This window comes from Ursus maritimus, unplaced genomic scaffold (assembly GCF_017311325.1).
Source record: "Ursus maritimus isolate PB19 unplaced genomic scaffold, ASM1731132v1 scaffold_13, whole genome shotgun sequence".
In the NCBI taxonomy this organism is placed as follows: domain Eukaryota; kingdom Metazoa; phylum Chordata; class Mammalia; order Carnivora; family Ursidae; genus Ursus; species Ursus maritimus.
Genome location: NW_024423675.1, coordinates 27,769,123 through 27,785,468, shown reverse-complemented (window position 1 = coordinate 27,785,468; position 16,346 = coordinate 27,769,123). Strand labels below are relative to the sequence as shown.

At 43.5% G+C, this 16,346-nt stretch overlaps 1 protein-coding gene across 1 annotated transcript in view; it reads right to left on the bottom strand.

The window, feature by feature from the left end:
• SLC35F1 (solute carrier family 35 member F1) overlaps window positions 1–16,346 on the bottom strand; it is a 177,229-nt gene that overhangs the window by 11,094 nt on the left and 149,789 nt on the right. Inside the window, exon 7 of the mRNA XM_008691249.2 lies at window positions 16,007–16,161. Coding sequence (XP_008689471.2) covers window positions 16,007–16,161 — 155 coding nt within the window. The remainder of the gene's footprint in view (window positions 1–16,006; window positions 16,162–16,346) is intronic.

The following is a 16,346-nucleotide window of genomic DNA, read 5'->3' as shown; positions in this document are numbered from 1 at the left end:
TTGGTGGAAGCTACTTCGATAGTGAGGGGAAGTGTTCTTTGCAGATGAAGCACTGGGGTTGAGACTGAAGCAGTCATGGAAGGAGCTGGGAAAGAGCAGTCCAGGCAGAGGGACATCAGAAGAAAAGGTCCCAAGGAGGAAAGGGCACGGCTAGTTCTAGAGCGGGAAGGGCAGCCAATGCCGCTGGTGTCTAACACTTTGTAGTGAATCATCGTTGAGTGCATCCTCTGTACTAGGCACAGGGATTTACACTCTTCACCTTCTTAATAGCTCATGAGGAAGCTACAATTATTTCCTTCCCTTTTTAAAAAAAAATATTTATCAGAGAGAGAGAGAGAGAGGGCACAAGCAGGGAGGAGCAGCAGACAGAGGGATAAGCAGGCTCCCCATTGAGCAAGGAGCCCAATGCAAGACTCGATCCCAGAACCCGGGATCGTGACCTGAGCTGAAGGCAGACACTTCACTGACTGAATCACCCAGGCCTCCCAATTTCCCCCTTTCTAAGAGGAAGACAGGGAACACAGTATGGTGGACAAGTGTCAAGAGTGGAGGTTGGAGCCATTAAAGCGTAGGAACAGTGGGTAGGCCATTAGAGGTGAACACGGCATTTAAATTTTGCTCAAAATGCAATGAGAAAGAAGGGTGTTCAGCAGAAGACAGTGTAATCTAACTGGTGTTTTAAATGGATCGCTGTGGCTGCTGGTGGGTGATTAATTGTAGAGAGAAATAAGGGGAAGCAGGCAGACCAAGAGACTATTGCAATGGTCTAAATGAGAGATGATGGTGTTCGGAACTAAGATGATGGCAGTAGAAACAGAAAAGAATACATTTTAGAGAAGGATCAACAGAGAGAAATTAAGACTGGATTTTAATGACTGAAGCTGACTGTTGTGGGGTATGTGATTCTTTTCTAAGCATTTCTCGTGGTGCATTTATTCCCCTATTTTCACATACCATCTCCTTAAACAGAGAGGGTCTACGCTTAACATCTTCTACGGTACTAGCATAAAGTGTGTGTTGTTGTAGATGTAATTCCTGCCAATATTTAATCTATAAAGTTCTCCCATTTCTCCATTGGTCTCCATTCTTGCAACCTGAGAAGTATTCTAAGAAGAGAACCGTATTTAGGAAAGCACAAATAATAACAGTACTACTTAAGTACGATAATCTTGGCAAACAAAGGTACTGCCAACTTCCTCCAAAGTATTTTCATCTCTTATCATTTATTTAAAAACCAACCCCTCAGAGAAGTACGAAGGACTATGAAGAACATCTCGGAGCTGAGGTAGCAGGATGTGAGGCAGGCTCCCTAGAGTGCTTAGGGCACGGTCTTGTAGTGACAGCTGACACAGTGCCCAAGGCCGTGACCCTCCACCCGGTTCTCTTCCCATCTCCCAATTGCTTCATTAATTGCATCGCAACGTACTAATTCCTTTTGTTCTTCTTCTAAGTAAGAGCAGTCCATATCTCTACTGGATAGGGCAAGGACACAATTTTAATTCAACAGATCTTGGAACAACCTTAATGGATTACTGATGAAGTTGGATGCTGTTCTTTCTCAATTCACAGAATGAACAATCATCAAGAAATATTATCATGGCTATGGGAAGGGGAAACCTTTGACAAAAAGAAAAATGAGCTCTCCTACAGTCATATTGGAATTCTTTATTTCCTTCTCTCACATGTACCTGGTAATGGCAGAAAAGACAGAAAATGAAATAAATGGATGAGTAATTAATTGTAAAGAATATCATGATGTGACAGATGTCACGGGGGAAATCATATTATGGTTTTAATAATTAATCAATTCTTTTTCTAAATAAAAATTTTGGTACCTGATGAATAGTCACCACCTTCGCTTAAATAAGCCTCAAAACTTACCTCCCGATTCCAGAATATCACCATGAAGTACTGGCATTGGGCCCAGAATTTTGGTCATTCCATAACAAAATCTTACAACATCATTATCACTACATTTCCACAGTCTTGTCTAATCCCCAAAATCCACGGAGTGCTATCAAAAATGTGACATTCAACAAAGTGTTAGTTTCTTATTCCCCCTTTAAATTTTGTACTTGTTATAAAAATAAAACTATTTAATGTCTTAAGACTTAAAAAAACATTTTGAACTTTGGGTTTGTTACTATTCTATAAACATGTTTTAAAAAAATCAGAAATCTAGAGGTGTCCCCAAATTTGGCGCCATGAACCGACAGAACCATAGCCATCTATGATGTCTCTCTATAATTTTGAGGGAGATGGGAACGGTGCGGTATCACCAAACTGTAGAGATGTTGGTCACTTGGAATGTCCTTCTTAACTGTCCAACTAGTTTGTGTGGACAAGGGTCTCTTTTCTCCGGACACGTGATTCTGGGGAAGTTACTTTGACAGCATTACTGTCCTTATCTGGTATCGCTGGGTCTTCTGAGGCGCACCCCATGCATATGGCTTTTGGAAGGCACTCCGTGTCTACAGAGGCCTTTGCTGCATCCTGCTCCTGTAAGTGATGACTGTAATATCCCTTCCCTTCCTCGTCTCCGCGCGGGGCTACGGCTTTGCATTGGCACCCCGCTCGTTCCTCTATGTAAAATGAAAACGATAAAGCAATACACTGAAGACGTTTCACTGTACTGCATGCCACGGGGATCCTTACCGCACAACTAAGAGATCTGGCCTTCCATGCCACCAAGAACTAAAACGGGAGCCTCATGCACCACTTATTCTAAAATGAGGTAGAAATTATTAAAATTAGCTGTGAGAGCAAGTCTGTACACTTGAAGTGAAAAGAGATTTGTAACATTTAGTGTATAGCTTTCAGCAGCTTTATTAATGACACACTTTGCAGAGGAAATGGCTGTTTCCTGGTGCTGAAGATGAGTGAAAAGTTTGCAAGGACAGGGGTAGTTTACATTGGGGGTCAGTCAACTAGCAAATCTGGTAGCTGCCTGGTTTTGTCAAGTTTTATTGGAAGAGAGCTATGCCCGTGGCAGCGCTGAGGAGCTGTGACAGAGGCTGCTTGGCTTGTAAAGTCTGAAATATGTATCATCTGATCTTTTACAGACCAGTTTGCTGACCTCTGTGCATGTAGACACATCAATAATACAAACATAGACATGGAAATATAGCATGTGATCATGACTCAATTCACAATTTCACTGCGGAATGACTTACGAATAATAAATCTGAATGTGAGATACGATTTTTCCTATGACTAGAATACATTTCTCAGCAAGTTTTCCATCCCTATTGCGAGCTCCACTCTCGCTACCCCACGATACTGTAAGAGCTACTATGACATTCTGGTTTTTCTTTTTTTTTTTAAAAGATTTTATTTATTTATTCGACAGAGATAGAGACAGCCAGCGAGAGAGGGAACACAAGCAGGGGGAGTGGGAGAGGAAGAAGCAGGCTCATAGCAGAGGAGCCCGATGTGGGGCTCGATCCCATAACGCCGGGATCACGCCCTGAGCCGAAGGCAGACGCTTAACTGCTGTGCCACCCAGGCGCCCTGTTTGAACTGGTTTTTCTAATGTCCATGTTCCCTTAAGATGTTCTCTAAGCATCAATTCAACCAGAGAATGAATCAAATAGTGGCTTACTATTGTGGAATCTACATTTTTTTCCCTTACTTTTCAGCTGGTCGCATCAACTTGAGATGTAAAGCGTCCATATCAATCAACAGCGTTTTTGCTTCTTCCGTGAAAATTCCTAGATAATGTTCAGCCTTGAAAACTGAAGTTTAACCTTTAACGTTTCTTGTAGAGATAAGCCTTTCATTGAATAAATCATTGCCGAACACTTACTGACTTACTACGCCAGGCACGGTACTAGATACCAGGGACCCAGCAGAGGAGACATGCCCTGCCTCTGTCATCCACAGCTTACTACTTACTTCTTACATAAGGTCAGTCCTTTTATCTGAAGGTAGAAGGAAAGACCAGTGCAGTCAATAACTGCTGAGACAGACCCCCCCAGGGCAACGGGAGGCAGCCACTCTCTTGCACGTTCATGCCTGGCTCCGTGCAGCACCAGGGAGGACCCGGATGTGAAAGCGCTAACCAAATTTACATTCAAAGATCAACTGAGGACCTTGCTAAATTTGAGACTCCACAGAGTGGTTTACAATGTATTTATTTTTAAAATAAAATCACATCCCAAAAGAGACTTAAATGAGAGAGACTAAGCATATGACTAAGTTAGTGCTTAACAATATAATAAGCAACGAGTTTTGGTTATGTGAAAATAAGGAGGAAAACAGATACAAAGAAGCACTTTCCCTTTGTGCTCATGCTTGTCCATTAAAACAGAGAAGAAACCATTTAGAACCTTCTAATCAGTGTCTGATTGCAATTCAGTCCCATTTTTCAATGGCAGAGATTTGTACCAAGACCTCTTTTTATTTGAGGGGATTGCTAGCTTTACCTACTTTCAAAGTAAAAATAAGTTTATTGTTTTATGATTATAAAAATAATATATGCATATTGTTTCACCAATACATAATTTATGCAACACTTAAAAGTGTGCAGAACATAAACTATAAGCACTCAAAATTCTACCATCCTTAATAATGGCATTATTTATTGAGCGTTCACTATGCCAAACATCCTGCGTGATTTACATTTCTATATTCATTTCTATACAGGGAACCCTGATGGGGCCAGTTACACAGTATCTACTATTATGACTCCCATTTGCTGATGGAGAAATTACAGATGAGAGAAGTTAAGTAACCTTTGCACAAGGCTGTATAACTGCTAGCATCAGGGGCTCCTGTATCGAATTCGGGGCTGCTATAAACCTAGGCATAAACCCAGGATTTTTATTTTCACTGACCTCGAACTGACATTTAGCATTTCTTCATTATAAATATAAGCAATGAGCTCCATTAGTATTAGCAGTACCTTAGGCTTTGAGCCAATAGCAATCGCATATATTTTCATATCATATTAACAATTGCTGCAGATCTTTCCGGATCTGCACTCATCACTGCTTTGAAATGACAGTAGTTTATCAGGTATGCTTCTAGATCCTGTGATTTGGATATTACTATATCATCCCATTTAAAAATATTTTGGAGGGGCGCCTGGGTGGCACAGCGGTTAAGCGTCTGCCTTCGGCTCAGGGTGTGATCCCGGCGTTATGGGATCGAGCCCCACATCAGGCTCCTCCGCTATGAGCCTGCTTCTTCCTCTCCCACTCCCCCTGCTTGTGTTCCCTCTCTCGCTGGCTGTCTCTGTCTCTGTCGAATAAATAAATAAAATCTTAAAAAAAAAATTTTTTTTTGGAAACTTTATTTTAATACAATCGGCCTGCTTTGTAATGCTACATATTTTATTTCAGACATTTACAAACATTGTGAAAGGGATCTCTAGGCTTTACCAGACCAGCTAAGGGACCCACAGCACAGAAAAGCTAGGGACCCCTTGGTAGAGAGTGAGCTGAAGTTAACACCCGAGTGGTCTGACTCTGGAGCTTGGGCTCAGGCATGTGACAGCTCTGCCATTCTGTCTCCCCTCGGACTCACGTTCATATTTTGGTGAATATACTTTCAGGTCTCTAATTTAGAGAGAGTAGGTTAAGTGGTGATTAGGCAAACTCAGGGAAAAAATCAGGGAAACATTCTCAGGAACAAAAACCCTTTCCTACTTCCTCATATTCTCAGAGGAGGCAGGGTAGGAGAGGATTGGAATCTACCATTATTTGGGGCTCTTTAGTGAACTGGGGTGGAGCAGTTCAAGGCCACCAAGGAATTGCACCCCTGGGAGTGGGACAGATCAAAGACCAAGCTGACCTACAAGTGTAAGGACATCAGAGAGAGATTCTCAAACAAAAAGAGCCCAGAGATATGACACTTGTAGGCTCCTTTTGGGAAAACCCTCAAACTACTGAACAATAAAACCCAGTAACTCAAAAGATTGAAAAGGATTGGGGGCAGTGCTCCATTTTTCAAAAAACAAAACAAAACAAAACAATAACTATAAAGTTCTGAGAAAAAGAAAATGTAAGCCAGGAAAATTATCCTTTGAATACAAATAAATATAAGAAATGTTTTCAAGGAAGAAAAGACTTGGGAGATAACAGCCCCTATGAACGTTTCCTGACAGACCCACCACCAGCCCGATGACACTTTTCCAGTGACTGTGAAGTCTCCCTTTCTTCAAGGCACTTGACTACCATCTACAGGAAAATATTCCCTAGAGACGGGCCAATTGCACTGTGGACAGCCTGTACAACCACACATTGCTTCCTGACACTGCCAGTAGTGATGAAATCCAGCCAGGTAAGAGATAAAGCAAAATAAAGAATTCAGAAAAGAAGAGCCTACATGTCAGGGAAATGGGTTTAAAACCCCTGGTGATTATATTGATGAAAATTAACTATTAAAATCACTGATAATATAAAAACAGTACAAAGAAGTCAGGAAATGAGGCAGGGATGGTATTACCCTTCATAGAAGGGAGTACAAAGAAACTCTCGACACTTTAGAGAGTTGAACACAAGTCTTCCATCCATGGGAGCCCCTGAAGATGTGCAGAGTGGTGGCTCAGCTTCAGCCTTCATGTCCGAGCCAACCTTTGTTCTTTATCTCAGCAAGCTGATGCTCTGATTTCTGTGAGCTGGTGTCATTAATATCCTAGTCCACGGGAGATAGACACATACAGGTCTGGTGACAAACACATCCCATGCATTCTCCTGGGAGACAACTATCTGGTTTTTCCTGGCCCCACTCCAGGGCAACCACAAGCCTTTCCATTTGAAACTTCTGCAACTCCTCTAGCTCATTCCATTTTCCCCTACAGCTTGTCCTGATGATGTGAGTTCACAATATTTGTTTGTGATGTGGAGTTTATGAACAGATTTATGTAAAAGGACTTTTGACTTCTGGCCATCATTCTGGACTTGCCTCACAGTTTATCCCCAATTTCTCTAATCCTTCCAATATGTCTAGTAAATGGAAATTGCTAATGTGGCAGACTGGCTATTTGTTCACTAAACCTATTGTCTTTTCTTCCTCTACAAACACCTTGACTACATTTCCCAGCCTCCTTCGTAATCAGGTGTGGCTATGTGCTGGAGTTCTGGCCAAGAGAACAAGGAGGAGGTTATGTATACTACTCTAGACATAGCCACAAAAGTCTCTAGGCTGTCTCAACAGACAGCCCTGCAAAGGACTCCAAAGACCTAGCCCAGAGGCTGGCAAATTTTTTCTTGAAGGGCTAGATAGTAAATATTTTAGGCATGTGGGACTTGCGGTCTCTGTCACAACTACTCAATGCCGTTGCTGTAGAGTAATGGCAGCCATGGTTAACATATAAAGAAATGGGCACAGGTGCACTCCAATAAAACTACATTTGCCAAAATAAGGGGCTGGCTTGCAGATCATGGTTTGTTAATCCCTGTCCTTGAGGATGGCAGAGCCACAAGGTGGAAGGAGTCTGGATTTCTGAATGGCTGCATGGGAAGCACTCTCTCCCACCCACAGAAGCTAGCAACACTTACCCTAATTTAGAAAGATGGAGATCTCAAAAGACACTATCCTGAGTTTCCAGGCAGGGGGAAACCAAGCTCAAACATTCATTGCTCTGTCACCTAGGTATTTCGTGTGAAATGTGCTAGGGCTCAATGATGCCAATTTCTCCAATTCTCTACTCACCAGTGACAGTTCAAAAAATACAAAAAGAGTCATACAGACTAAGTATTAATTTAAAAATCTCCCATTTATAATCATATTTTAGTACTATAAACTTAAAAACCATAGCCTTTGAAGATGCCATTCTTACAAAAAGAAATACAGCAAGCTGCTTACGAGGGTATTTTTGTAAGGAAGATGTGCACTATTGCATTTAAGCTCATCGGCTACCACAGGCTGAGGCTGCCTGACCTGGCTTTTCAAGTGCAGTTCCATTACTCAAATTGCTCAGCACCACAGAGGATCAACACGGTTGCCTGGCTCCAGATTCTGATCCACAGCTAATGAAAGATTCCACTTGCTAACGCAATCTCTGCAAACTCTCTGGCATTGGCACTCAGATGTTAAGGATGCTTGACATGGCTGGTCTATTCAAGTTTCAGTGGTTTGGAATCTCAGCCTTTGCATTAATCCACCTGGTGATTTTGGGTGTTCTTGTCATCTTTATTTATAAATGAAAAGTTAAGCACCAAAACACTGCCTGGCACATAGTAGGCATAGAATATATAAATATTTGCTGAATGAAGTTCTTTTAAAGTTAGTGTATAATCATATGTTATTAAATTACCCCCGGATCCAGGGTTATTAAACTTTTCTTGCCAAATCTCTTATAACAACAACAACAACAATAAGAACAACAAAAGCAGTAAGAGAAGCTGGCACATGTGGGATGAAATTTTTAGTGGCTGACAGATGGGGTCAGGGAGGATCATGGGACTCTACACCTGTCCTCTGAGGATGTAATCTGGATTACCAGAATAGGTAGCTGACAATGTAAGAAACTTTTATGATTAGTTGTCAAAAGCAACTCACAGCAATTGTAAAAAAATTTTTTGGGGGTATAAAGATGAGGCTAAACCATGCAGCATGTTGTCTAGTGAACACATACAGATGAAATTCTAAGTAATTCACACGAATCCCATTGCCCAGAATAGTTGAAGTAGCCTCATTGGACACATGATTTTGAAATTTCACTCTCCCCTTTCTTTAGCAGTGAATATTTGGATGATAAAAACATTTTCCCGATGTAAGAGTGTATGTGTGTTTTATGGAGCCCTTACATTCCTAAAATGTTACTCTTCCAACAAGATCACCTGTGGTTTTAGGCCGCTCAGCTCAGTGTGGGGAACCATATAAGCCAGTGGCCTTGGGGGAGAGTTTAAAGGGAACCTGGAGAGAACTTACACGTTCATTTCTTCTCTATCAATTTCATGTTTATTTTGATATAGCTACAAAAATAATCGCTAGTTATGAAATTACTCTCAACTTTATTATAGCTGTTCTGTGGCCATATTAAGCCTTGAAAAAGTAATAGCAAAATGTGTGAAGTAAGCCATTTTCTATTCTAAATGTCAAGCAAAAGGGACCATCCTGCATATTCACCATTGGCTGCTACTTCCCTGAAGAATGTTCAGCATATGATGGCATATTGTAAAAGAATTTATTGGCATTTTATTTTAACAGCCCCCAAATGTTTTGCATTTATGGCTATCACCTAAAATTCTATTGTAAGCAATGAGGGAATCAAGGAATTCAGCTGAAAATGATGGATATTATATTTTCTAAATCTGTATGCGTGAGACCCAGTTTTGCCTTTTCAAACAAGGAGTAAGAGAAAACCCACAAAAAATTGTTAAAAGCTACACCTCGTTACAAAATCTTAAAATAAGTTAGTATCCTAAAAATGGAATGAGGCAGGGATTACTAATTCTGAGGCATACATTTAATCAGAGGAATGCATCACGCCATTTATACATTATTTACTCCCTTCAAAAGCTCCATAAGGCAGGTCTTATCACCTTGAAGTTGGGAAAGAATAAAAAACCGGCTCAAAGTACTTAAAGGGTAAAAAGAAGCCACACTTTAAATCTAAGCTCTTTTGGGGCGCCTGGGTGGCACAGCGGTTAAGCGTGTGCCTTCGGCTCAGGGCGTGATCCCGGCGTTATGGGATCGAGCCCCACATCAGGCTCCTCCGCTGTGAGCCTGTTTCTTCCTCTCCCACTCCCCCTGCTTGTGTTCCCTCTCTCGCTGGCTGTCTCTCTCTGTCGAATAAATAAATAAAACCTTTAAAAATAAATAAATAAATCTAAGCTCTTTTGACTTGGCAGGCCGTGCTCTGCTTGTCCCCCCAGGCTGCTGAATTCATACTTCGCCCAGGAGACAGCCAATAGCCCTCCTGCCCCAATCCTTTTCCTCCATGCATGACCGAGTGTTCTTTTTGCTAAAGTCACACATGAGCAGGTAACTGGAAAGACTTTAAAAATCAGTCGGGATATTCAACAGAATGCAGTGTCCGTCTAGGTGGAGAATGTGTCTTCATTGACCAGACGCAGCTTCTAAAGGGCACAGCCACATGTCCCAGCTGGCCCGGTTTGGAGCCACTGTACCCTCACTTGTCTTGGTGTAATTATTAATACTCCTCTCGTGGTAGGTGGAGTAATGGCCCCCAAAGGTGTTCACATCCTAATTCCTGGCTCTTATGGATACGTCACTCTATGTGGTAAAAGGGACTCCGCAGAAGTGATTAGATCAAGGAGCTGGTGAGATTATCCCAGATGATCTGGGTAAGCCCCATATGCTCACACAGGGTCAGGTCTGAAGATGCTATCCTGCTGGCTTTCCAGGTAGAGGAAGGGGCCATGAGCCAAGGATTGCAGGCAGCCCCTAGAAGCTGGAAAGGCCAAGGAAACCGATTCTCGCCTACAGCCTCCAGAAGTCACACAGCTCTGTTAGCAATTTTAGCCCAGTGAGACTTCTGACCTCCAATGCTGTACGATCAGAAATCTGTGTTGGTGTAAATCACGATGTGGTAATTTGTTTCAGCAGCCATAGGAATCAAATCCTTTCCATTTCAAAAGTGTCCTGTTCGTACAATAAATATAAGGGGATAGAGTTCATAACTGATTGAGCTCTAACCTTGAAAAGCCAACACACCATCAAATTGTAAAGCTCTCATGGAAATCCCTTCTTGAGTTTGGTTTTGGGGGATCTCTGAGGCCCAATAAAACTAACTTCCTATACTTTCTATGGATTGCCATGGATTTAGTGTTCTGAATTCAATACTGTCGTCAGGTAATAAGAACAGATATATATCACCACTTCTCAAAAGTCTTGTAAAAGAGAGTTTGCAAGAACACTACACTGTGCAGGGCGTCTAACGCAGAATCCGGTCATTTGCCTCCCTGGGATGTGGGGTTTCATTGTCCAGTCAGCACGACAGTCAGCACAAGAGGCAGAGAAGGTGCAGACAGTGGACTGATGGGTGGGGAAGGGAATGGATTTTTTTCCAAGGGTGGAAAGTGAGAAAAAGCAAATAATCAATACTGGGCAGGAGAGGGTCATTTAATCTTTTAGTTCTGTCTGGGTAAGCAACATCTGTGAGCAAATAGCCCTCCCCTTTCAACTTGCAGATATTTATAACCCGACCAGAAGGTTATTTAAAGACATCATGATGAAGTGAAGGAATAAACTATACGGGCAGACTGTAGTAAAACCAAATGAGATCTCAGAGGTCATTGGTCAATCCTTGGTACTGAAGGGTGAGGCCACACTGTCCCTCTCGCGTTCTTGCCCAGCTTCCTCCAGTGGAAAGGACTCCCAAGACAGTCAATTCCACTTTCGGATGATTAATTGCTAACAAGATATATTTATCTATAATCTTATAATCTTCGCCCTTCAGTCCTGGGTCCGCATGCCTGCGGCCGCATAATAGGACCATCCAGGGAGCCTCTACAAATCGAATGCCCAGGCCGTGCTGCAGGCCGCATAAGCCAGAATCAGCGGCAGTGGGACCCAAGTGTCAGTATTTTTAAAACTCCTCAGGTGATTCCAATGTGCGGCCAAGGTTGAGGGCACTGGCTTAAACTCTCTTCCCCCACTACACTCTTCATACAGTTAAAGTCGCCCTCACCTGAACCGGATTTTCTCTTAGGCTGTGACTTTCATCCATCCCCTCGAGTGGGCAAGTTGAGGCAACTGGCAATCATTACCGGAGAGGGGCATTGTTGGGGACCACAGGGAAGACTTGGTGGCCCCGGGGCCCATGGCAGGATTGGCCTGGTTCCTTTCATGTTTTAAAAGTACAACCAGATTGATAAATTGGACTTCATCAAAATTAAAAACTTTTATGCTTCCAGGAAAAACAACAAGAAAATAAAAAGCAGCCACTGAGTGGGAGAAAATATTTACACATCATCTATCTGATAGGTGTATACTACCCAGTATATATAAAGAAATATTACAACCAATGATAAAAAAAAAACCCCACAAATAACCAAATTAAAATGGGCAAGAAATTTAAATAGACATTTCTTCAAAGAAAACACATGATAATATAACCACCTTTTCCCATCCCTAAATACACACACACACCCCCCATCCTGTGACATCACCATTTTTGAATTTTGCAAAATTTGCCAAGATTTTTCCATTGATCATAAACTGCTCATAATGATAAAAGTACCTCCAATAAGCATTATTTATTTATTTATTTATTTATTTATTTATTTTTAATGATTTTTTATTATATTATGTTAGTCACCATACAGTACATCCCCGGTTTCCGATGTAAGGCTCGATGATTCATTAGTTGCGTATAACACCCAGTGCACCATGCAATATGTGCCCTCCTTACCACCCATCACCGGTCTATCCCATTCCCCCACCCCCCTCCCCTCTGAGGCCCTCAGTTTGTTTCTCAGAGTCCATAGTCTCTCATGTTTCATTCCCCCTTCTGATTACCCCCCCTTTCTTTATCCCTTTCTTCCCCTACCAATCATCCTAGTTCTTATGTTCCATAGATGAGAGAAATCATATGATAGTTGTCTTTCTCTGCTTGACCCAATAAGCATTATTTAAATATCAATTTTCTGAGAAGGCCCATCTGGCTGTAGTGGGAAACCTACAAGCCACTCAGACCCACCCTTCTCCCCAGCTCTAGAGCGCCTCCCATCTCTGGGAAGCCCAAGGCCAATTTCAGAGTCAGGCAAGCTGGGTCCTAGGAAAAAAAAATCCTGGTTTTTCCAAACAATGACTATTTGACTGCAAATTCAAGCACTGTTTGGCAGATCCTTTTAGAAAATAGACAAAGAGGAGTTTTTTTTTTTAATTTTTAGATTTCAGTTGAATATTTAACTTAATTTTTTGCAGATAATAAATTCTATTGTTCATAAAACAACTAAAGAACACTACAAGGCAGTGTTTATTCAAGAGCTGAGAGGTGAGGAGTCAGCTGTAAGTATACTGAGAGTGAAGGGAAAGGAGGAGAGCATTGTCTCTATTGTAACAGTGGTTACCAGAATATTAACATATATACTATAAAATTGTACCAATATGTCATAGTACTTATCTGTATTTTCTGACTTTCTCACAATGAATATACTTTTAATAAAAGACAACAGACCACTCTGGAAAGCAGTCTGGCAGTTTCTTATAAAACTAAACATGTTCTGACCGTATGCCTGGCAATTGGACTCTTGGGTGTTTATTTCAGAGCACTGAACACTGTTCACAGAAGAACCTGTACATAAATGTTCAGAGCCGCTTTATTTGTAATAGCCCCAAGGAGAGAAAACCCAGACGTCCTTCACTGAGGGAATGGTTAAATAAATTGTGGTACATCCGTATCATGGAACAGTGCTCAGCAAGAAAAAGGAGTGGGCTCCTGCCATACGGAACAGTTTGGACGAATCTCTAGAGAATTCTGCTAAGTGAAAAAAGTCAAACCCAAAAGGTTGCATACGTACATACCATTCTCGAAGTGACAAACTTAGAGAAACGGAGAACCGCAGCGAGGTCTGGGCACTACGGAGGTGGGTGAGCGGCGGGTGCGGCTGTGAAAGGCAACATGAACCCCCCTGGGGGTGAAAATGCTTTGTGTGTCCATGGCCTCCGTGCTCATATCCTGATGTTGTGCTACAGTTTTGCAAGATGTTACCAACGGGGTAAACTAGGTAAAGGGCAAATGGGGATCTCTCTGTACTATTTCTTAAAATTGCAGGTGAATCTGTTATTATCTTGAAAGTTTAATTTTAAAAAAGACAACAGGAATCAATTTTAACTCGAGTTAAAACTCGGGTGTTGAATTCATCCTTGCATTAAAGAAATGTATCTGTTAGCTAGTAACACAATATATGTATATAGTGAAACACTGCTTTGAGAAGTAAAAACACCCATGACACCTCCGAACTGATGAACACAAGGATTCAATTTTCCGCTAACGCAGCCTCCCTTCTGAGGGCATGATGCAGGGTTACTACATGGCTTCCTCTTCAGCAAACTTCCTTATCCTAACTAACCAGTAACCCACAAAGGCCGGGAGGGGAAGATGGGCGGTGGAAGGTTAGGACTGACGCTGGTTCCCGAGGAGAGCCCCGGGTGCAACCAGAAGTCAGTGCAAGAGTAAGAAGAGACAGACAGGGATGGTCTTCATGCGTCCCTCTCAGCTGTCAGAGAGCATGGGCTTCCCAGGGAGCCTAGTACTGGTGCAGCCTCCCCCAGACACAGACCCCGGTTCTGTGGCTCAGAGGTGTCGCCCGTGGATCTGAAGGGTGAGCCCGTCCCCCTGGGGAAAGCAGACTCTCGGGAACGCTGCCACGAGGGACGCCGAGGGCCAGACTGGAGAAGCACCTGCAGTCCTCAGTCAGAGCCACACGGTTCAGTCATGTTTCCTTAAGGAGGATTCAAGGGATCTGTCTAGCTCAGGAGCTTATAAAAGCAACCGCGGGAATCATGCTGGGACTTGAAGTCACACTTGGGAACGCGCTAGCTGTGGATGCCTGACTGTAGAGAAGAAAAATGACGGCCACCGTGCGTCACCGAAGACCAGGGCTCTGGAAAACAGTTGGATGTGTTGCCACGGGCTTCTCAGGGAGGCTGGTCCTCCCGGCCGAGCGGTGGGGAGAATGGGGGAACGTGCTGTGACTTTACTTTCTGCCCTAGTGAGGACCAGGTTGTGCTCAGGAGACAGAGATGGCACGATCCAGACAAAACCAATTACAAACGACGCATCAAGCCTGTCCAGTCCTACAGTTTCCTTCAGCTGTCATTTTTGCCACCACACTGGGCACAGGGCTCCTTGTCAAAGAGGGACTCGGCACTTTATCCCTGTCTTCTGCCATGGCCAGTTTCTCCACCTCTCTTCTTCCAGATCTGCTTCTGGTCCTCTCTGCTACCCTTGTTTGTGACCTCTTTTCCACCCCTGCCTGCCCTGCTTACTCTGGTTCTTGGCTATAACTCTGGCTTACCCAGTAATATTTCCGATTATTCACTTCCGCCGCTTTGCCTCGGGTCATCTCAAGCGCATATTCCTTCTAGCTCAGCATTTCTCAGGGAAGCTCCAAACCCGGTTGGACCTGGTTGAAGATGCCCTGCCCACCAAGAGGCCCCATCAGCCGGCCACACCTGTGGGCTGGTGGTGTTAACTGTGGCATCACTGGTGAGGCCCTTGGCTAGAAGTAGTCAGAATGATATCTTTCTTCTGCTTCTTCTTTTCCCTGTCCTAGTTTGGTCTCACCTGGTTTGGATACTTGATACTTGTCCTTCTTCACCCTGGTCATAGTCCCCACTGACCCTCATGTTACAGGACTAGTTAAGGAATGGGAAATGGGTCTCTTCTCCAATCCTAATCAATTGCTAATGTCTGAAGTGAGTGCAGGGATTCCACAATAGCATCTGACTTCCGTGTGCCACACGGCGTGTCCTGCCCGCCCTGGGTGAGCACGTGGGTCGTCCTGCATTTGAAGAGCCCGCTATCTTTAGACCGAACACATCCTTCTTTCCCTTGGGCTGACATCTGACTACAAATGCTTCACAAGACCTCTGCCCCAATCTTTCGGAAGAAACAATGTTTCGAGTGCATTAGCGTCTTCCATTCATGCTTGCTATGAAAACATCTGCAGAGCAGCAACGGCAGGAGCTGGATCTTTGCTCCAACGAGAGTGTACCCTGCCAGGGCCTTCGGTAGAATCCATTTTGTGGTTCTAGTTTGGGAAGTGTACAAATCTTCCTAGCTTTAGGCTGGAAAAAGAGTCGCTTCTGGGGTGAACGGTGTCAGAAAAAACTGCGGACCATGATCCAAAAGCCCTTTCCTTATCCTTCCCTTTCAAGTGTCTGCAGTTACTGGTCTCTTGTGACAAAACGTTGCCTCTGTGTTCTAGTGGCGATGTGAAGACCCAGATCCGGGCTGGGGGGTGAGCGCACAGAGTCGCACTCCCACTTCCCTACACAAAATCGGGGCGTCCCCCGCAGGGCATTTCCACCTGTGTGCGATACTTCCCACCAAGTGTCCCCCCAGAGGAGCACCGGCTCCACGTACCTTGTAGTGGAAGAGGAACAAGCCGCAGAACAGGCTGTACAGATCGGCTGTGAGCAGGGAGAGGTTGACGGAGGTGGCGCTCGTTTTCTTTATGACGACCGGCATGAAGCTGTAGAGACCGAACATGCAGGCGCTAAAGCCAACGTAGAGCAGGCCTGTGGGGAGAGGAAAGAGAGGTGACCTGACAGCCTCCCCGGGGCCTCTGAGGACCCCCGGCGCGGGGGAGCCGGGGCGGCGCGCCGTTGACCACGCACGCGCGGAGTTTTTCTTCACTCTGCTAACGGATTTTATTATTGGGCAATATACAGCTAAAACATCACATGAAAAGTAAAAATCTTCA